At 35.7% G+C, this 23,944-nt stretch overlaps 1 protein-coding gene across 1 annotated transcript in view; it reads right to left on the bottom strand.

Annotated features, from left to right (window-relative positions):
* Positions 1–23,425, bottom strand: part of PCDH9 (protocadherin 9) — a 959,605-nt gene extending 936,180 nt beyond the window's left edge. The window contains exons 1-2 of the mRNA XM_011932165.1: positions 22,756–23,425; positions 18,414–21,584 (exon numbers count right to left, since the gene is read on the bottom strand). Of these exons, the coding sequence (XP_011787555.1) occupies positions 18,414–21,449 (3,036 nt within the window). The 5' untranslated portion in view covers positions 21,450–21,584; positions 22,756–23,425. The remainder of the gene's footprint in view (positions 1–18,413; positions 21,585–22,755) is intronic.
* Between the last annotated feature and the right edge of the window lie 519 nt (positions 23,426–23,944).

Below are 23,944 nucleotides of genomic sequence, written 5' to 3'. Positions count from 1 at the left end.
GATATGGGACATTGTATGAAATAAGAATAATCACAAAACTCTGCTTTGAGATGAGCAAATTTATTTAAATTAACGACTAAAATTCACTGTTTGTGAAAAATATATAGAATCCTACTACCTAAAAGATACAAATGCTAATTTCTACTTTTCCCATATATTGTCTGTGAATGTTCATTCTAAACTGTAAAGTATCTCCCCATGTCTCGAGAATAGTTCTGTCATAATGCTGTGCGCTCAGTGGCAAAATAATGAAGCCAAAAAAAAAAGGTTAAATTAGACTTTGGTGACTTTTTTTTTAACCTTTAAAAAAATTTTTTTTGGAATAATTTATTTTGGCTGAATGACTACAAGTTTATGTGTTATATAAAAGTTCCATGATAGAGACAGTATTAATTAGCAGCTAAGAGAGTGCAGTGTCTGGCATAAGACTGCTAGGGTTGGAATCGTAAATGATTCTCCCCTGACTAGAACTGTGACCTGAAGCAAATCATTCAACTTCTCCTCAGCTGTAAAATAGGGACAATAATAATAGTAGCTGCCTCAAAAAGTAGTTGGTTCTATTTGAGTTAATACATGTAAAGTGCTGAGAGGAACTCCAGGCACCTGGATTACTCAGTAAATATCAGCTATTATCATTACCTGGTGTTTGACATCTACTTTCAAGGTGCTGCAAACTGAGTTTCTAGAAATCAAAAGATAATGGTACCAAGGTGAACGCTGTGATCTTCTCTTTACAAAGCCTCAAATATCCTCCACTTTTCCTGTGAAATGGTTAGCTATTTAGCTGAAATTAACTGTGGATTATTTTGGCCAGTTAGTTTTATATATGCTTAAAAGCATGTTCACATGTTTAATAATAAAGCTATGACAATTCAGGTCAATGCAATCAATAATTAGTTTCAATGCCAATAGCAAACCATTGAGATTAATGAATTGATTACATTTTATTATTAGCTTTTTCCCTATATAGGCTACTCTAATACTACAATGGTTATGTAACATTGTTTTTGTTCAAATTCCTAATGAATTTATTCTTTTTTGAGGCAAAATATTGGAAAGCACAGTCTATACCAGTTTATTAATCTACAAGCATCCGATTCCAAATCAGATTCCAGTGACACCATCTCTTTGTACTTTTACAATAGAGAACTGATTCGATTAATCAAATAGTTGTAATTCACACTGCATTGTCCCTGGAATGCTCACGCTGACAATGCTCTATGAACTCACAGAATTTTCTTTATTTGTCCATCTTCTAACCTTGTCAGATGCTGCTAAAATTTCATTAATCAATTAATGTCCTAAATAGATAATGTGTGTCTTATGCAAAAATCCTTGCATGTTCATTTGACACAAACCATTTTTTTGTTTTCCTTTCATATTCCTTAAAATTTCCTGTCAGAGGCATTATCAACATTAAAAAATTGGTGGACTTTATTTTTAGTAGCCTCCAAATGACCATATATTTGTGGGATGAATACTTAGAAAGCATATCATGTTCAGAGAGCCATATGGTTATTCTCCGATGACATATTAATGTTATTTAGTATTAATAATATTTTATGTCACTTTTTTCCTACATGTGCAAAATCTCCATAATAAACAACTTTGACCAAAAATTAGATACTCACAATTTTTGATTAGGAAACAATTAGGCTGACATAGGCAGTGAGTAAAACATTTGGCACTACAGATAAGTATTTCTCATATTTCCTCCGGGGCTATAAGTAAATTTACCACTGTCACCAGAAATAAGAAAGAATTGGCTGAAAAAAAAAAAATGTAAGTACATTTGCTGTTGGTCATGTTTGAATATGACAGAAAAGCATGCAGGAGCTGTCAATGCAGAAGGCTTTACCAGAACATAGATCTTTGATATGAGTAGTTGGAGGAATACGCATAGAAAAAAGCAAAGGGCTTGGAATACACAATCTGTATTTAGAACAACACCATGTTTGCTGCTACTGTTTGTGATGTTGACATTGCCACATCTCTGATTTTATGTTCAAGTTGGTCATTACAGACAACAGAACACTGATGATTACTAAACAAACTTTATTTAAACGTTACTTTAAGTGAAACTTTAGATTGTGTAAGTATTATATATCTTTCCTACTTCTCAGTATTGGCCATAACATCTGCTCTGCTATTAGGGAAAAACTCATACCTTTCCCCTGAAAGACACTAGAGTATTGTTCTGAAAGCCAACACAATGTATTACAAGAGCAGAATTGACTGAATTCCCAGTACTTGAGTCCTGCAACTAAGCCCTTACACAGAATGCCTCACCTTAGCATCACGTATTTCAGATAACTCATTGGCACACTTGGGGGACTATAACATAAGAAGAACAATTCCTTAAGAATGTATATTCTTTCTGTGATTTGTTTACCACATTTATATTTTAACTCCTCTTCAAATTGGAAGTGTTTAGAACATTTTAAGGAAGGCATTCAGGGTGTGAGCTTTAGAGAGACAGCTTAATATGATTAAAAAGTGTCTTGCATCCAAAATGTGGCATTTCTGGAACCATTTAATACATCTCCTCCATCGATGTCAACTTTCCAAACTTGCAAAGTGACTCCTAGACCAATCCACCTACAGTGTAAAATAGTCTCTTTATCATATCTCTATCAAAAACACCAAAAGAATTTGGTCTTCCTAAACTTGTTAGAAGATGAAAGGTTACAATGCAGTAAGTAGTAATAAATGCAAGCAAATTGAGTTATTAGACAAGTAAGTATTCTTAAACTGCTGTTCAAGATTCAGAACCATCCTGTGGGTTCTTGTTTCTGCAGTGTTCTGAAGAAAATGTGTTAGACTCATTGATGGCAAAATCGTTTTATTTTATGTCCATGTTACCAAGTAACACTGTTTTTTGTTGTTGTTTAACATTCATGTGATATATTTGGGTGCTATTTCATCTAATATGCAGTTTGGTTTTTCTAATCCCAAAGTTGATTTTCCGTCAGCATGAGATTGGCAGTTCTGATTATCCAAATTATTTATTCAATTTAACATCACTTTTATTTTGAATGAAGAAACTGCCTATAAAATCAGTGGGCACCATTTGATTAAATTAGCTTTTCTAAGACTTGTCCTGATAATTAACATTATCGGTCAAAATTACCACTGTTTGATATTTTATTATATTTACACATTATTGAAAAACTATGTGTAATTCTCCAACATTAACAAAAGTTGAAATATGCTAAAGTCACCTTAATGTGTTACTATAGACAATAAAATCAAACATTGTAAGAGTAATATTACTGACAAAATATGGCAACTACATAATGATTTTAAGTTCATGGTTTTTTCAATCAAACAATAAATGCCAACAATCTTCTTGAGGTTTTGTAGTTCTGTTTTTTGATTTCTAATTCAAGAGAAAAAAGTTAATTTTCTAGTTCAGAAGGGGAAAATTAATCAGATAGAAACCTCAAAAAAGATAGAGGCAGTACTGTGTTATCAACACTAATGCAAGAGAGTGATAACATAGATCATACAAACAATGGGAATGTTGCAAATCATTCATTGTCAGGAGAGACTGAACCATGTGGTTTATTTTGTAATTGTTTTTCTTGAGCCAATGTTAACACTGATATGCACTATTTGAACATATATCAACTGATAATAGAAAGAAGTAGGCCAGATGGATGTTGGCTGGCAAGAGAAAACCTGCCAAGGAGTAATGTTTCCCTAAGTAATTAACAAAAGCTGTAGTTCAATTTTTAATAATAGAAATGAAAAAAAATGGTTGAGTCCAATTATCTAATTTTCAGAGAAGAAAACTGAATTCTCAAGATGCTAAGTGTAATTCTATCAAAGTATAAATGGTTTTGAATAGACATTATTGTAACCCAAAAGAGAGAAAATAATGTATTCTACACTTTATAAAATGTGAAAATTTAACTACTGATTTTAATAACCACTGCTTGTTTATTTTATGTGGTAATGCACTGCATAGTCACTTATCAAAATCAGAATAAGCAAGGAATTGAAACTATGTAAAAACACCAAGTTAACTGTCACTGTGAAAAGTGATGAGAATGCCACATTTTTGATTTTATGTAGAAATCGGTTACTACAGACAGAGCAACTATCATGTGACTTCTATACCAACCTTTATTTAAATGCCTGTACCTTCCTAAGCATAATATATCCTGTTGCTTGGTTCTAAATTAGTTTACCAAACTGTCCATATTTTCATAGTATTAAAAAGTGATTTACGTATAGTTTTTTGGTTGGTCATGTCAATCCAACAATAATTTCTAAAATAATTGTAATCAATAATATTTAATTAACAAGTGTTAATATACATTTTATTCCTGAGGTCTACCTGTTTTAGCAGGTTTCAATTTTGCAGTTCATTTAAATTACAGTAATTACTTGGTGATAGTTACCTAAGCCTAAGCATCCACAGAACAGTTGGAAAGATCCTTTTAGAGTCAGGCCCCAGCTTGATGGTTATCACAGAAGTCTAATTGCAATTAAAATAGTACGTTTTCTGGCAATAAAGATTTATCTCTTAAAATCTGTTTGTACAAGAATGTGCAGGTGAGGCATTATATGCATTATTTTTTAAAATACAAATTTTTGGCTTAAATATGATTTTGAAATTGGGGGATGACCTGCCTATATAAACATTTATCCATATGTAAGTTAGTGTTTTAGAAATAATTGAGTTAAAAAAACATAGTCTGTCTTGCCTGTAACGTAAAGCCCAATTATGACATTTTCCTCTATGATGAAAGAAGACCAAATTTTCAGGATATGTATGTTTCTCAATTTAGGAAAACATATATATATATAAAATAAAGGTCTCTGTTTTCAACATTTATATCATTGCATTGGTTCCATGAAGTATTGTGATAAATATTCATAAGAAAATGGACTTGCTAAAATCAGAACCATCTGGAGGCAAAAGGCAATGAAACTAAACATTTATTCCAGCCAGAGTTTCTATGTTCCATATCTATGTTAAATATGTCCTTTCAATGGATGGCTAAAACATTTTTTCAAAATATCATGACTTGAAATACCCCTTTTCAAAATGGATGCCTCTACAGGAGAAATTCCACTTTTAGAGAACCACTGTCTACTTTAGCTTGGATTATTATTCAACATTATCAATGTGTGCCATGTTTTTAAAGTAGTTTTTAATATAGCAAATATACTAAACTCATGTAGTTAAAAAAATGAAGTTTTACTTGCTACTATATTTTATTAACACCTTTGCCTGTAGAAGGAGTGTGATTTTAAGAATGAAAAAGTACATTTCCCTCCAAATTAACCAAAGGATAAATTTAATCCTGGCATTCTTATAATTAGAGTAATAGATCTTACAATTTTACTACCCCATTGAAAGATCAAGTCTCCAGCAGTAGTTAAAAAAAATGTGAGAGAGACTTTAAAAAATGTATTTCAGGGAAATGATGACATCTATTTAAAATTGAGAATGAACTCATATTTTTTTAACAAGGAAATTCCAAGGAAAAAAAGTATTGTGCTTAAAATTTAATGGAATATTTTAAAGCAAAGACAATTTTTTTGATCTTAAAAAAAATTTCCCATTGTCTAATGTTGTTCCTGGATCATAGCAGTTATTTATTAGATGTCTGTTGAGTAACAGAATTAATACAAAATTTAAAAAGCCTAGCTGTGTATCTATCCATGGATCGTATGACAAGGTTTTTGGCAGCAGAAAATTTCACAGTTAAATGTCAGATACTTTTGAAAGCATGCAAATTTAAAACTATAGAATATATTTCTGGAATAAGCATTGGTATCCATTAGGGAAAACAGAATATGGTTCAGTAGTCTAGTGATAAGTTTGGATATTATCTCGTTGTCAGACTTACCTCCAAATAAGTGTTCAGCAGGCAGAAAAATTTCTTAAGGGAACCCATTCACATAGGGAAAGATGTGAAAGGTACAGTCCGGGAAATATACATGTCTTCATAGAATAAGTAGTTGTTCATTATCTGAACTGGAATTTACATAGACTTTCTGAGACAGTTACCTGTATATTATAAAAGCCAATAGAAGGCCGAGCGCAGTGGCTCACGCCTGTAATCCCAGCACTTTGGGAGGCGAGGCGGGCAGATCACGAGGTCAGGAGATCGAGACTATCCTGGCCAACATGGTGAAAACCCGTCTCTACTAAAAATATAAAAAATTAGCCGGGCATGGTGGTGGGCTCCTGTAATCCCAGTTACTAGGGAGGCTCAGGCAGGAGAATGGCATGGCGTGAACCCGGAAGGCGGAGCTTGCAGTGAGCCGAGATGGCACCAGCCTGGGCGACTGAGCCAGAGGCCGTCTCAAACAAACAAACAAACAAACAAACAAATGCTAATAGAGAAACCACTGATATGAAAAACATAAAATGGTACCTTCATATAGTATACATGTATATATACTTGACACCATGAGAATGCTAAATATTTCAAATAAAACAATGAATCCAAATCCTTAAAGCTTGATTTTAACCATTTAAAATGTGTTTAACATTTTGCCTGATTAAGTCCATGTCTGCCTATGTGGTGGGATTAAATAGAATTTACCGAACATGTACTATACGACATGCTATAATCCTTATAACAACCCTAAGAGGTTTGATATCCAAGATAATATGCACACTATGTCCCTGCCTTGTTCGGTATCCCAATGCTATAAAATGGATATCACATCTTAGCATAAAACAAGCAGAAGCCTAAACAAAATCACACCAGTTTTCCAGGTTTTATGTGTTTGATTAAGCTTTCTAAGCACAAAGAATGGGTATTTTTATTTTAAGTTTGTTTTGTTTTAAATTATTTTCTTCTTATGAAACCGTCTTCTTATATAAAACTAGAACTAAACCAAAAGGCCAATCCAAAAACAATTGTATTGCACTGAGAGGGTGGTAAAGATCAACACGAAGTTATATATTTAATTTCTTCAATCAAAATCACAATAAAGTCAGTTGAAATTTGACTATATCTACTTCTTATTTAGTTGATAAAGTTAATTGAACTAATAACAAATCTCCACTACATTCTGCTCCAAATACAAATCAGCAACTTTATTGTGATGGTTTCAGCTGTTTCAACAAAAGGAAATGATTTTGGCCCCAGGATATTATCAAAAGGTATTTTTGGGATACTGTCATAGTGTGTAATATTTTTATTTGTTGTGTCTCATTTATGTTATTATGTCACTCACAAACTCAAACATTACAAACGTGTATATTCATACATGAAAAACTTACTTATAAAATGAATATAGGTTAAATTAAGAAAAATTGTAAAAGCTATTGGTTATTGTGCTTCTAGCATAAATTTGATGAATCTCAGAAATATGATCCATATATTTTGAGGCATTTTAGCTAGTTTGATTACACCATGGATGCCATTACTTAAAAAGGGATGCTTTCCAGTCTATGGAATAATTGGAAGCAAGAACCAGCAGGTTTCAAATGATTCCAGCTGTGTGAAGTACTGACTGTGAAACAGATTCACTCTCTTATATGTGGTTTTGTAATAGGAGTGATGTATACGTGAAAATTCCCAGACGGGTGGAGCTTCTGGGTAATCCATGGGGAAGTAAATTCATTACAAACACTAAAAGAAACAGAATAATTTCAAAACATGACATGCAAATGAAATAGGTAAAATACTCAAAATGAAAGACGGAGCAATTATACAAATGTGAAACAACAGGGACTAAGATCAAAAACAACATCACATATGCTATATTGAGATACCGTTATAAAGATCAACTTTACAAAAGTCCTAAATAATCCGAAACCAGATAGTGTTCTAACACAAAAGCAGATTAACACAGGTGACTCACGAAAAAGATATGATAGAACGCAGATTCAAGAAAACAACCAAAACAAAATCAAGAAAGCATTCACTAAATGAAGGTGTAAACCTCTGTCAATGGCAAGCTGGTATTCTTGGACAGGAGGTAACATTTTTTGAGTGTCTGACTATTGTGGGCCGTATATATATATATTCACTTAATCTCAGGACAACTTTCTATGGATTTGTCATAATCACACCCATGATTGCAGACATGGAAAGCAAGGATTAGTGCATTTAAATGATGTGCCCAGTATCACACAGTCTTTATGTAGTAGTTCACCAAGTCAGTTTTTCTTACTCCAAATATCAAATTAGTTCTCTAGTCTCCATTTCTTCAGTCAGAAAAAGTATTAAATAGGCCAAATAATCCCAAAGGTGCATTGGAGACTTGAGAATGTGTAACTATTCTGTGAGTTCTATTAGACGCTAAATTTATCTTTCTAAAATTAATATAGTAGCTAGATACTGCATTAATCACTATTCAGCTATTATTTTGCTTCTTTTTATAGAATTTATACTTGATTCTGGCATACCGTCTGGACGTTTCAAAAGTCTGTTAAGAAAACTTTAATGTGATACTTTATTTTTCTTACCAACTTGTATCTCTATCAAGCACCTATCAAAGTACCTATATTGATCATTACGTTTAGTAGTAATAAATCAGTGATCTAAGTATCAAAATGTTTAAATAAAAGGTTGGGGTGAAGAGTCTTGGAAGTGAAGGAATCTGATCCTGTTTATTTGGCTCACCTCTTGCCTTCTCATTATGTCCTAATATGAAAAACCATGAGATGATGGGCAGACATAATGATATGTTCAAAATCACGAAGAAAATAGGACCCACAGACATCTCTAAGTGATGGAAGAATATATTTTGAACATGAGTGATGTCTTTCTTAAATGATTGTTGTAAAGATTAAATCAGTGGAATATATTATATATATAAATTATAAATTCAAGATCACTGATTTTCAGGTTACATCAAAATTTACTGAATGCCTACTAAGTTCACTCTTTTTAGCACTGTTCTGAGTTCAGTGTTAGATATACAAAGGTAAGTAAGACACAGTCTCTTACTTTGAGGAACTTTCTTATATTCTCTAAGATGATTATGCTTTAAGTAAAGGCATACCAGTATTTGGTCTTGCTGAGTTGCCATTTGAGACCAAAAGATCATCAAGAACCAGGGCCATGTTAGGAACAATCCTAAAATACGCCAGGGTTGACACAGTATCAGCCGGAGAGGATGCACAGTCCCTGCAAATAACAGATGGTCCTGCAGGAATAGTTTAAACCCTGGGGAGTGTTGCTCCCAGTATCATACAGAAGTCAATAACCCTTAGCTAAAGCAGAATTTAATTGTCTAAAACAGAGACTTTAGGTGTCAAGAAGCTTTTACTTAATTATTATCATGCTTAAAAATCAATCAATGAAATCAACATATTTTGTTACCACTGCATGGCAGAAAATCTTACCATTTAAGACTAAGAATGAAAATGAATTTATGTCATACTAAAATATCCTAAAAACTGTGTCCATTTTTACTATAGTGTAATGCAATTTTGATACCTATTTAAATTTTGATGCAAAAAATGATTATTTTTGTGTAAATTCTACCATCTCTTTTATGTTGGAAATTTGAATGGGTTGAGAATGCGTTGAAATATTATTAATCTATATAGCTAAATCTAACATTATTCCTTAACTTGGAAAAAGGCATCAGTAAGAAAAACTCAATTTAAAAAATAGCAAAGGAAAATATATTATCTGAGACCATAAGTCAGAATAAATATGAATTTACTATTTCTAGCAAGAAAGAACATGTCATAGATTTTATTTCACACTTTATGGTTGTCTTAAGCAAATCTATATGGAGAAGATTATGCAGAAATAATTTTACATCACTTTAAAATCCATCAAGAAACTAAGAAGTCAGATGTATTAACAACATACATGAATACAGTCCACCTAGTGAATGACAAGAAATGGAGCAAAGAAAAGTAGCCAGTCCAGGTGTGTTCCCAGCTGACACACAGAAGGAAGGCTATTGTGATTCTAGACATCCAATGTGGAAACCGGTTCAATGACATGAATATATGACACAGGACGGCATCAACTCACAACTCAGAACTCACTCCATTTTTGTCTCCATTTGTCACTTGCACCTTCTACAAAAAGTTTCCTGCCGAATCCTATGTAGCTGTGTATTTGAAAGTCCTCAGCATGCAGCTGCTATCACACAGAGGCACAGATTGGTTGCATCCACCAAATCCAAAAAACCACCAGAATTTTTCTTTCCAGAAAATGTCTACTATAGAACTACTACTGTCAGCAGAAGACATTCTCCTTCTATAAAAGATACAGCTTCATTTCATAAGTACTTCTGTGTTTCCATTCTTTTTTTTATTGAGGTTTGTTTAATGAGGAAAAAAAAAAAAACCTAATTCATTGAATTGCAATTGCCATTGTCTTGCACAAAACTGTTTTCTTTTCTAAATCAATCATCTATTATACTCTCACAGGCCCCTGTGACTACTGTGGGCTGCATATGGATTACACACTTTTTCTAATAGGTGAAAACATAGGATTTATAAAATCATTTCAAAATATGCATGGCTCTTTGCTCTGATTTATATCTAACAGGGCTAGTCAAAGACATTAAGCATTAAAGAACTGCAAGGGATTTTACTGAACACTGTCATTAAGGTAAATATATTGAAATCCATGTATGTCTAGAACAAAATGCTGTGCTACAAATACACACCATATTTACAAACACAGCAAAGATGAATTCTAAAAGTACAGTTTGAGAAATGATTCAATAGCAATTCCTATGAAGATGGAAGTATTCACTTAGTACCCAGGCTCTTCATTATGGTAATGCTATATAGTCTTATAGACACCTAGGGTGTTAATCTGATTTATGTTCAGAAGACAGTCTGCACACACAATTGAGAGTTTCTTCTTAGGAGAAATGAAGGCCAGATCATGGGCATCAGAGATACCACAAGGAAGTGCAAGTAAGCCTGCATCATCTATCTTGAATAATTAGAATCATCAAACAGCAAATCAGTCCAGTGTAAGGCATGTATTTGAGATTTTATTCTTTCAGTCACATCCAATGTTTCTGCATTTGGAAAAAATAGGCAAGACTAATTCCCTAGACTATAAATCACTCTAATGTGGAGGGAAATGTGTTAGCTAGTTGTATTACAAAGCCTTTACTTCATATTTAATAGGCACCTGCAATACCAGCATTATACAAAGCTCTCTACTTTGCAAATCTTTAAAACCCCACTTAATTTTCAGCACTGATTTCCTGCAATCTAAGAGCTTATGAAGGGTTCACTGTGTTCATACAGATCTATGCAAAATGTGCCAGAGCTTCCCAGTCTGTGATGGCATTCATTTGGAGGTGAATCCCAAATTTCTATCACTGGCATGCTTATTTCCGACTAAAATAAATATTCTCAGAATGAAAGCTGAAGATTAAGAGGACAAAAAAGGAGTCAAAGTAACTAGCACTGGGAGAGATATATGCAAATATCAGCTCAATGACAATTCTTCATACCATTTACAATCGAAGCTTAAAGACCCAAATACTCTGCAATCCATTAGCTCCTCAATATCCTGAAAGGGATTAGAGTGTTTCTTAATCAACTGCTAACAGGCTGAAAAGGCCCAGAGAGTGGATATTAACAAAGCAGTGCAATACTCAAATGCAGAAATGGTTGGATAGAGAGACAAACTATAGAAGAATGTTAAAATACAAGATATTACACAAACATGATAAAATTGACCACATTTCCATTCTTTCCTACAGCCCACACAATTAAAAATCTATATAAATTACTAAGTGGCGAAGCTGTATGTAGCAGAGTCCTTTCAAGAACAGATAAATTAATTTCATATATTTTCTCAAGGATCCGGAATAATTAGTATAAAATGAAGAAAGAATCAATCAAATATTCCTCAAAGACCTTGACTGTGCTTCTATATTTGCCATTATTAGCTGTACAGGTGGTCCCAAGCTCATCATTTTAAACGTGATATGTGCTTATGGCACTCTAATCAATCAAACTGTGAAAGATCAAGGGAAAATATTTTCATATGCCATTTAAATAATGAATAAATATGTGAAAACAGATCCCTAATGAATAACTTTGAGTTCTGCATTCCTTATATTTATATGCTATGCCTCAGAAAGTTCTACTGATTCTGCCACTATTCTTGTCTATCAGAGACAAATTGTCTATAGGACAAAAATATGAATGAGAAAGATTAAATATGGGTTGTTTTTCCAGTTTATTTCTGTATCACTCTTTACTGTTAAAAGAAGGACACTTGTTTAACTTATTTAGGAATTTGAAAATTTAACGAGTCTTGACTTACAGAAAAAAAAGAATATAAATCAAAAGCAAAATGTCAATCATGGTAATAAATCTTTTTCGTTCTATGTTTCTGATGACTGACAGACCAATAGGTTTGTATCAAACAAAAGCAAAAAGCATGTATTCCTTTCTAAATGAAATGTTTGACAGATTTGACTGTTTTCTTAAATAACAACCAATGAAATCTTAAACAACAGAGTACATCTCCTATGTACATGAGAGATCCTATTTCTACATTTGTCTTTACTTCTGTAGTATAATGCAGATTTGAAGATTGCTGACTATGTCAAAGGCTATAAGACATTAGCATTATTACTTACGAAAGAGTCTGACTTCTGTGCCTCCAGGAAACTTTAGAATAAGCCTCTTCCTGACTTGCCATTCAATAATTTTCAATAATACCTGGCCTGTGATTAGAGTCATATTTTAACAAATCTGATATAAATTTTAGGGTCCTTATATGTAATAAATTGTGGAAAAAATATTAAATGCGAAGTTGGGTGTCAAGAAGGCCAAACTTTTAAAAATCTGCATTAACTAATTTGTACTTTCCAACTCAGTGAAATATATAAGATATTAAATGATGTACTAATATTAGTAAGAGAGTAATTTCTAGTTATAATAAAGAATTACTTTCAAGAAGACATCAAACTAAATTCAAAGAAAGCTTGCACCAAGGATTTTAAGTCAAAGTAGTAAACAATCCACTGGATTTTCAGTTTTGTTTTGTTTTTAACTATATACAAGCTAAGAGTTCACCTTTAACAAAATCAAACTGAGAAGTATTGTAAACGAGCAATACAGACATCTGACTTGGCCCTGAAACCCTGTAAACACCCAGACTGGTATAGCGGGACCAAGGCTACAACTGTAACTTTCAGCATTTAGTGGATTTCTGAATTCTCACAACCAAAAAAAAAAGAAATTAGATATAAAAACAATCTAAATAACACAAAATTGTTGTGGAAATAAGATTATAGAAAACAAAATGATTTAATGGTGTCACTTTCATAACTCAGCACTGTAGTATAAAATTACGTAATATGAAAAAGGATGCATTACAATGCCATATTTAATATTATAAGTATAATTTATAGATATTTTACATACATCAATATGAAAATGAAACCTCAAGGTTCAAAATAAATCATAGTTCATTATGAGAAAATTTGATTTTAGATTTGAGGCATTTCCTTAAATCTAAATTCCCTCTGTTTTACAATTTCACATATTTTAAGTTAATATATGAAATCATAAGAAGAAAAAATGATAGTTTGCAATTATTTAAATAATAAGAATATGTTCACACCATAAGAATGTAGCACGTTATTACAAGTACAATATTTTCAAAGTAATTTTAATGATACCAAAGCCTGTCCTGTCTCACCATAAGGATGACTGACCTGAAACTAAGGAGAACATTAATGTTCCTTGTTTTGATATCTAGAATTAATGGCAACACAAAATTAATAGTAAGAGAATAGAATATTGTCACCACACATATTATTTTCTCTATGTTATCAAATATTCAGGAATCAGCAGACATGTCTTTGTTTAATACAATAGCAACTTTTCATTTTTATTCTCCTTAAGGTTATTAGCAATGGAATGCCAAAATGCATCTTGAATTTTATAGCTTAGGAATATCAAGATAGAAAGAAAAATAGTCAAACGTTCGTCTCACAAACCCAACTGGAAAGATAGTCAGTTTAAATGTATGGCCTATCCTCATTTCAAAAACCCGTGTCAATATCCAAGGGTTCTGGGTATCTTCTACCTCATAAGTATGAAGACTGACTTCATGACCATAGGGCACTTAGCCAAAGAACCATAGCAATAAAAATCACAACTGATAACATTTTAAAAATGATTACCATTTGGGGGATCAATTGTCACCCATGTTTAACTGTCACTATATATATCTATTCCAAAACTTAATAATTGAAAATATCTTAAAGTTTTTTGCTAGCCTCACATTAGTTAACATTTGCTCCCTTCACTTTCAATTGCATATTTTTCCTAGCTGTTCTAAATATCAATTCTATGACTGCCTTCTGCATTTTACATAACATAATAACATTTAAGTAGTGGTTGTAGTAGATTATTCAAAAATGAAAAGTAATCACAAATGTAATATAGTATCTCTAAATGGTTTGGAATAGAAGAAATTCCCTTTACACTGTAAAAAATACATGTATACACTTAAGTACAGCATGCTTACACATTTTCAGTGTATATATTCCTCAATATATAGACAAATATATATGAGCAAATAGTCTAGATTGTGAAAAGTCAGGATGTTTAAAGCTCTAAAATGAGTATTTCCTTTAGAAAATTAAATGACTGTTTACCCAGAACCACAGTCTAGTGCAACTCTTACAGACTGTTTCACTACTTGAAGAAGTTATCAAATGTTAATGGGTAACTATTTCTTTTACTTTAACATTTTCATTTATCTTCCCTCTTCCCACCCCCAAAAAACCACACAGGGGCCAAGAAAATTAATTCCCCAAATGCTGTCAACTGGGTTGGGAAACAGTAATAAACAGCTTACTGTAAAGCCTCCAGCTACAATAAAACAGCTGTCAATAAGTGGGCTGAGAGTTGGGCTGTGCAAAAACAGGTTCTCTGGATATGATAATATGAGAGGGAAAGAAGCTGACACTTTCTGTTTCAATATGCTAAGGCAGTGGTTCTCAAAGTGTGGGCCCTGGACTAGCAGCATCAGTATCACCTAGGAACTTGTTAGCAATGTATATTTTCAGGCCTGATCTCAGCGGTACGAAATCAGAGCCTCTGGGGTAGAACCCAACAACACATGTTTTAAGTAGTGCTCCAGGTGATTCCCAGGCATTCCACAGGGAGAATCAGTATCAAATTTTAAAACAATATCCGTCAACAATACCGTTTTTCTTTTAGGCAAATATACCAAGGAATTTTATCATTTAAAGCCTTATTGGAATTGATAATGTTGTCGTTTTCATCCTCTTAACCGTTTGGCTGTGAACTTTGTTGTTGTTTCAAATAAATACTAAGACATGATCTTTTGCCAAAAAAAAAAAAAAAAAAAAGCTAAATTCTTAACCTATAAAGGCTAACAGCACTTCCAAAAAATGTGTAAGAAATAATCTGTGAAAAATTTAGTGACACATGAAAGCTTTATAAAATAGAGTGAATGAGGAATATGATTTACAGTGTTTCCTACGTTCTTTGCAGGTTAACACAAGGGAAAACAGCAAGGGGAAAAACATCAGACAATATGGGAATTGATGTACCACAAAAAAATTCATGATGAAAACATCAGACATTATGTTTTCGTTATACACACAGTATAAATGAGTGAAATTTAAGTTTGGTAAACTTTGACCCAAGAATCTTGCATTTTACCCACATACCAATCAATAACATAAAATGAAAAGATGATGTGAGCAATAGTGCTCACACAACTAAAATCCTCACATATTGTATTTTTAAAATAAATTCCTTAGAAAGTTTTTGTAGTAAGAAATGTTACTCTTTCAAAATGGTGTAGCTTCAGGAGCACATTTTATATAAAAGCCACTAGTTGAAAAGATTTTACTTTTTAGTTTAACTAGAACAGCTGCAGAGAGCAATCATACAGTTCAGTGAAAACAAATTTGTAAAGGGTAGTATATATTTGATGTTGTTCATTCATAGGAAATATGCTTCTTTTATCCTAAAAATGTACATATTAATCTGTATATCACTACTACTTCTCCACTGGCTTCTCTTTTCTCCAACATCACATTATTTCTTTTTCAGCATGAAAACTTTTAAAAGGTGTAAGCAAAGTCATTTTAACAGCTCTTTATCATAATAGTGAATTACCTAGTTCCACATGAACATTGGAATACCTATAGGAGAACTGCAAAGTGACACATGGCCACAAGGAATTTCTAAAATGCACTTTAGTACGAGTCAGAGAATTTCTCAGTATCCCATTGGAAAGATTACATCATACAAACAAAGACTTTTATGACTGACTAAGCCTCAACAAAAGACCTTTTGCATACTTTGCTGAAATGCACTTAACATTTATGCCACTACACTACATATAGGTTCAGCTTTGGGGAAGGTCGGAAAAGGTGGTTCTATACATCAATGCTACTATCACCGCACACAGACAGAAAAAACATGATGCTGGAAGTATATCAGTACATTTCTTTGGAAAATAAGTGTCAGACTTTACATGAAAAATTTTAAGTCATCATATTAGTTTCTCAACATAATTATGCATATTATAAAATACCATAAGTGTATTGTGAGTGACCTTTACAATAGAAGTAAATAATTTGAAAAATTTTCTTTCTGTTCATTAAAAGAGCAACTTTTTAAACTCATTTAGTTTCATAGATTACTTTTGTTATCATAGTTAACTATTTAACTTTTAAAAACCTTTACTAAGCCTGAACATTTTCTAAATTTTAAAACATCAACCTCTTTTCAAATGCTTACAAAGTTACCACAAAAATTAGTCGTTCCAACTTTGACTTATATGTAATCATTTCATAGTTTCCTTTAAAATTCTATACTGATTTAAGTCCTTTCTTCCTGTGTATTTAAGCTCTAAATATTTGTACTTGTAAAACACTCTAATGTTTAATATATTAGCTTAAGAATGGAAATTTTAGTTGTATGGTAATATGTATTATACTTGACGTTCTGGGAGTATCTGTGTGATTCATTGTCAAAATTACTCTTATAAATATTTTATTACCGTGAAGCCTTAAGTCATTCCAGAGCAATAAATGATAGTTGGTAAGGGGGAAACTGTTTCAATAAAACACCCTATTTCACCCCACCCTCAGAAAATGAAAACTCTTGATTCTCCAAAGACTAATCAATGATAACTGTCAATACTGTTCTGCAAATTAATTTTGCCTTACTTGATTTTCTAAAATTGATGTGTTCCTTATTTATAAACAAGTACAGATGGGCCATCACCATAGGTGAATTCCATACCGACAAAGACAGAACTAGCATTATGAAATCCTAGAAAGTTGATGTGCTGAGAGCTAATCACAAAAGAGCAAGCAAATGAACTTAAATGCTAGTTGCTCCAGAGCAACTATCATTAAATAAAAGGTATCTTTGGCTGTACTACCAGCTTGATCCTTCCCTCCCCCTTCTCCTTGCTACTGCGGGATTGGCACCTGGCCAGCATAAGCAACATGATACCCTAGTGCCATCTACAGGCTATTATCGATATTCAAATTTTGTGGCAACAGATAAGCCCCAGCGAAATAAATTAGACAGCGCTGCATTTAAATCTTTATTAACAAGGAATTATTAGACCTAAGAAAAACTAATTCTGGATTTAGTTGAAATATGAGTTTCTCAGCCTCTTAATCCCTCTTCATATGGCATATTTCACAGTTTAAAATGAGTTATGACAGATAACTTATGCATTACTAAGATAGAATATTTACAATGGATTCATTCTTTTCTTTTTAAATCAGTTATATTAGGTAGCAAGCATTCTTTTTTTTTTTTTTTTTGAAAGAGTATTTGGCCACTGTGGACACTAAAAATCTTTCTATTAAGTACCAAATCTTATATATTACAATAAAATAATTTGAAATCAAAGAGAAGACTTCCTATATGGCTTAGTTGCAATCTATCAATGATCATGTGCTTCATGGCTGACGTACATTTAATATTCTACTATCCTGTTTAGAGACTAAAAAAAAATTAACCCCTTTAGCAACCACAGCTCCAACATAATTGCAGTCACACCTTCAAAAGTCATTTAAAACTTGAGATTTGAAGGTGACTTTTTAGATCAAAGGGTAAGGTGAAAATCTTGGAGCAGTCAATTTGGAAACCCCAGGAGCAGAATGTGGCATATCAGGACAGGTTTTCTTCTTCAGCAAACATTATCTTGGGACATTTTGGAATAATTTTCTCTTTTCACCTTTTGCCATTTGAAGGAAACTGGGAGGTTAAAATATTCTCAGAACTCAGAAATCTCAAAGCTGTTCTAAAAATTCTCGACTGAGCCCCAGAGGAATAGAAAAGGGGTCAAGTTTTTTTTTACCTCTTTCTAACTAAGCTAAAGTTAGACCAAAACAACAGACACACTGGCATGTTAATACTGGTTGACTGGGCACTTGTATGCAGTACTTATAGACCAGTAAAAGTGCTCGTTTACCTGTCTCGTGTGTAAGGGGCCCTTTGTCTTGAAGCCTCCTTGGGAACTGCACTCTGAGGCACTGAAGTGATCTGAACTAGTGGAAGAGCGTTTAGAAAGGGTGTCACAACCCCCAACAAAGGTGTTGTCCAAAGGGAGTTCCTGAATCACATGATGCTTTTTCACGGAAACTGGAGTGTCTGGTTTGAGATGAAAAGCAGGCTGTGGAGAAGCAGATTTGTAGTGCTTGGCCAGGTCAGGACTGTTAGGCTTGAACGTTGTTGGAGGTGCTGGGCCCCAGTCAAATCTTCCTATACTTTGTTCCTCCAGTTCAGCCGGCAGGCTTATTGTCCCATTGATAGGTTCATGAACTGCATCATCGGGTTTAGACTCTTCGATAGTAACAAAGTTCAAAAGAGAGCTTTTGGGAGACTTCCTTTTCTTTCTTTTCTTTTTTTTGTTTTGTTTGTTCTCCTGGTTTGGGGACATCCATTCGGCACCTTGCTTGCTCCTCTGAGCTGCTTTGAACCTTGATGCATGGCGACAGCGCACCAGAACGGTGACGAAGATCACAACGATGACCACCATGGCACCGGCGATGATGGCAATCATGATGGTTAGATAGTCCTCATTTTGATAGGGTTGGCTACTATCCCCTATGTTCCTGTCCAACGGGGTCTCCATAGTCCTGCGGATCAAGTCATAGATATAGGAGGCATTTCCAGCAGTATCGTTAACATAAAGGAATACAAGCACAAGCGTGTGCAAAGACTTAGGGTACCCCAGGTCACTTATGTTGACCACCAAACGATGCAATCCCACATCAGTAGGTGCTGGTTTTTCTTCCAGAGTAATGTTACCTGTTACTGGATCAATCCGAAATAAGCCTTTATTGTTTCCACTCACTATAGTATACTTTAGTTCGGCGTTCATTCCAGTGTCAACATCTACTGCAAAAACTTCTGCTACCACGGAGCCAGGAATGGCTGAGAGGGGCACCAACTTAAAGGAAGTATTAGATGGTGGAGAAATGACAACTGGGCTGTTGTCATTGACATCCATGACGTTGATAGTTACTTTTGCAGTAGAGGAACGAGGTGGCTGTCCTCCATCAGTAGCTTTGACATCAAAAGTGTAGGAACTCTGCTGTTCTCTATCAAATGAGACATTTGACTTTATGACTCCAGAATAGGGATCCAACACAAAATTATCATTGTCATTTAGAATGGAAAGAGTCACAGCTTTATTCTCTCCAGCATCTGCATCTGTCACTGTGATTACCCCCACAGTACTATACTTTGGCAGATTCTCAGACACAAAAAATTGAAAATGATTATGAGTAAACTTGGGGCTATTGTCATTCTCATCCAGAACAGTAACTATTACAGCCGCTTGGCTTTGGAGGGGAGGGGTCCCATTGTCCCTGGCAGTTACTGTAAAAATGAATCGTTCTTGTTCTTCTCTGTCAAAGACTCTGGAGGCTGTCAAAACTCCTGTTTTTCGGTCCAAATCAAAGAAGGAGGCATTCGGTCCAAGCTGATAAACAATGTCTGCATTTTTCCCACTGTCTTCATCTGTGGCACTAATAGTTGTTAAGTATAACCCACGTCGGTTGTTTTCAGAAACTGACAGCTCAATTACAGGCTGGTTGAAAATTGGTGGGTTGTCATTTTCATCCTCAAGCTTAACCCTTACCAGGGCAGTCTGATTTAAACTGGGCTTCCCAGAATCAGAGGCGACAATTTTAAAGCTGAATTCTTTGGTGCCCTCATAGTCCAACAAAGAAGAGGTCTCTAACAAATATTGGTTGTCATATACTGCCTTCAAATGAAATGGGACCTCTCTTTCAATAAAACAGATCACTTTGCCATTCACATCTGTGTCCTTATCTGAAACCGTAATTAGGGCAATCTTTGTATTGACAGGATCTTTCTCAGATAAATACACGGTGCCATTGATGGGACTTATAATGTACCTGAGGTCTATATTAGGAGGGTTATCATTTACATCGGTGACATTGATGGTAACCGTTGCTCGAGCAGGAGTGGAGCTGCCGTCACTAGCCAGCACTGTCACTTTGTGAATGGCTGTCTCCTCTCTATCTAAGGACCTCTGAACTGTAATCAGCCCAGTAGTATTATTTAAAGCAAAGAGTCTTTTGGTTGCAGGGGCGACCTGGGCACCAAAAATGTACCGGATTTCAGCATTACTGCCTATATCTGCATCAGTGGCATGGAGCTGAATTACAGAGGTACCCACGGGAGCATTCTCTGGAATATGAACCTCCACTTGACCCTCTTTAAACACTGGCCTGTTGTCATTTACATCACTTACTGTGACCTGCAGTATGGCCGTACTGGATTTCTGTGGAGTGCCTCCATCCTCTACTTTGATTTTCATCACATAGGTATCTTTCTGTTCTCTATCCAAGTTTTGCTGAACAATCAATTGTGGCCACTTCTCTCCCTCCGGAGTTTCCACGATATCCAGTCCAAAAACACTCTGCCCATTTAACAATTCATAATGCTGTACACCATTGAAGCCTGTGTCAGGATCTGTTGCTGATGGAATTGGAAAGCGGCTGTTGATCAAAGTGTTTTCTGGAATGGAAATATTGATGACAGGAGATGGAAACATGGGGGCATTATCATTGGTATCCTTGACAATTATTTTTATTTTGATCAGCCTGAAGAAGTCATTGGGGAGGATCACCACCTCAAGTTCAAAGAAACACTCATTCTCCTCAGCATATGAGGCGCCAGCACAGAGTTTTTCTCTGTCTATTCTGTTGGAGGTTGTGAAAATTTCCCCAGTGCTGCTGGATACTTTCACCAAAGGGGCATCCCCAGCTTTAGAAACCAGTCTGTAGACAAGGCTGGCACTGGTCCCTGTGGCAGCATTGATGTGAGAAATGTTCAGATCCTTTGGTATGTTTCCTATGGGCACATTTTCAGGCAATTCCTCTCTAATAGTGTAAATCAGTTCTTGAGCTATTGCGGAATCCAGCCTTAAACAGGCAATCAGAGCAGCCAACAGGTAAAAATCCCTCAGGTCCATGATAATGTATTTATTTTCTTTTCCTGGATTTTAGGGTTTAAAGGTTTCCACTGAGGAATGATGCACAAATTGCAAGAGGAAGCGTGCATGGACTGGAGGATGCATTATATCTCATCACTTATTTGGAGACAGCCACTGTCAACACAATCGTATAGACAATATTATTCTTCAGTAAATAAAAACATACTGTCACAAAATATCACCACACATTTTCCCCTGCACATTAGTAAACATGGCAGTTTGCTCTGTTTGCAAGTTTACTCTGTGGAGAAAAAAAAGCACTAAATATCTCCTGCTTGTTGCATTTGCCGGGAGGAAATAAAATTTTCTACTTTTGAATTAAGGACAGCTGCTATTTTTACCTATATTCACGCACGTTGTTTTTCAGAGTACTGTTTAATTCAAAACATGCATTCTTGTTCTCCTCTTCCCCTCCCCCCTCTCACCCTCCTCCTAGAGCCTCTAACCCACCTCCCTCAGTCTTTTTAGGTGCAAGTGAAAAACCCTAAGTATTTAGCTATGGTTCCTGCTAATTGCCTTGTCACATGTCAAATGTGTTTTCTTCTCTGCCACACTGAGTCACCTATTTTTTCTAAAAAGGCTATCTTTTTCTTTCCTCCCAGTTCTTCAACTGCCTTCTAATACAATCTTACTGGGAAACGAGCATCCGGACATGCTGCTGCAGCATCAGAAGCAGTAGTCACCGGCCACTACACATCCTCATTGCCTAAAAGCACAACACCAAGACTTCAGATTTCTTGCCCACAGCTTGCTCTCCTTTCTCCATATTGACAAATTATCCCCATTAGGATTCGTAAACACATTAAAACTTTTAAAAATGTATAATAATATAGGATTCCTTTTCCTAGAGGTGGAAGAGAGTGCCGAGATATAAGTGAAACGCAGCTAACATTCCCATGTAACATCACAATATTTTCTACTGAACATAAAAGAGAGAAAAAAAAAGCTATTTCTTAATCCTGATTTCTGGTTAGAATATTAGTAACATTTGCCACACATAATAGATGCTCCCGTAACTGCAGTTTTAATGGGTGCAAGGCTCCAAGCAGCTACATACTTGAGTAGGACTAGTCAGTTCTCAGGCTCTAATCTTATCTGCATTAGGCTGCACAGTTGCTGATGCCCGTGATTAGTTCCGGCAGAGTGATGCAGGTAAGGATGCAGATACAGCCGAGTAGGTGAGCTCTGCCCCAACCGTCTACCCAATTACAAACATCTTTCGTCTACACTGAGGACACATCTAAACACAGAATTTACAATTGTGCATGCGAAACTTTACACTTACGTTAGTTGCCTCAACCTTTCTCCTTTCCCAGTATGCTGCAGTTAGGAATGATTTGTTCCAACACATAGAAAGCCATGCATCTGGTAGCACCAGTTTGGGGAGAAATCAGAAGCAGCAAAACGTTTCCTCCCTGTAAAATGTGTTGCTTCGGACTGGCAAATTAGCAACTCCAGAGAACAAATTCACGGATTTGTCGTTAGTCATTCTCTCCACATTTCGTCTCTCTTACCCACTGGGTCTGGGTTCTTCTGGGTATTTAGCACACACACAACATTCAGTTGCACTTCTTCAGCTCAGGGATATTTTCCACAGCATCAAGCATACCATTTCCATCCGATGCCAGTACTGCTTAAGTCTCTAACTTCTTGTAGGAAACGTCAGAGTTGCGGTGATGGTGATTCTCTGACCGCTACCCGGGTGACAGATGCCCGAAAAATTCCTAATCTGTTATCTCTTGCGTGCTTCAGAGACTCTAAGGCGCTCCTTTCCGTCTCGCATACTCTCCCTCTCTCCCTTCTCCTCTGCCCCTCTCTCCTTCTCCCTCTCCTCTCTCTCCTCTCTCTGAACTGAATTTCTTGATATAACTCTCAATAAGCCCAGAGGGAGGGCGTGATTGCCCAGGCCCCGCCCCCGAGCTCTGATTGGCCTGTATCTTGCGGTGCGGGCGGCCGCAGCCGGGCGCGAGGGAGGGGGCTCGGAACAAGGCGCTGACTGTCTCCCAGCCTCCCCTCCTCCTCGCCCCCTCGGCAGCCGCGAAAACCCGGAAATCTGATCCTGGCCCCAGGAGAGCCGGGTTCCAGGAGGTGCACTGAGCATGCTCAGCAGGGTCGGGGGTTGGGTGGGTCGCGCCGGCGCTCCCCAGGCCCGCGCTGAAGCGGCGCTCGCAGGCTCTGGCAGGGAGCGAACCTCCGAGCCCGGGCGGTCCGGCGGGCAAGGGCGGCGCGGGCGCGGATCCAGGGAACCGGGGCCACCGCTGCTGGAGGATCAGGGTCACCGAGGCGGCTTCGCACATCTCTTTGCTAAGTAGAGGGGCCAAAATGCACAGATGGGGGAGTCTACCCAGGATCCGAGGCGCAAGACGTCTAGCCACCCCTGGGTAGGGAGCACGAGCCAACAGATCCCCGGAGCGCGTTAAATGAACAACACGCCCGGTGCTGCAAATAGACGCTTTTGCTGGTAGGGACATTGG

Source organism: Colobus angolensis, unplaced genomic scaffold (genome assembly GCF_000951035.1).
Source record: "Colobus angolensis palliatus isolate OR3802 unplaced genomic scaffold, Cang.pa_1.0 Scaffold94, whole genome shotgun sequence".
NCBI classification, from domain to species: Eukaryota; Metazoa; Chordata; class Mammalia; order Primates; family Cercopithecidae; genus Colobus; species Colobus angolensis.
The sequence above is the reverse complement of the archived record's forward strand: the minus strand, read 5'-3'. Positions and strand labels throughout refer to the sequence as shown.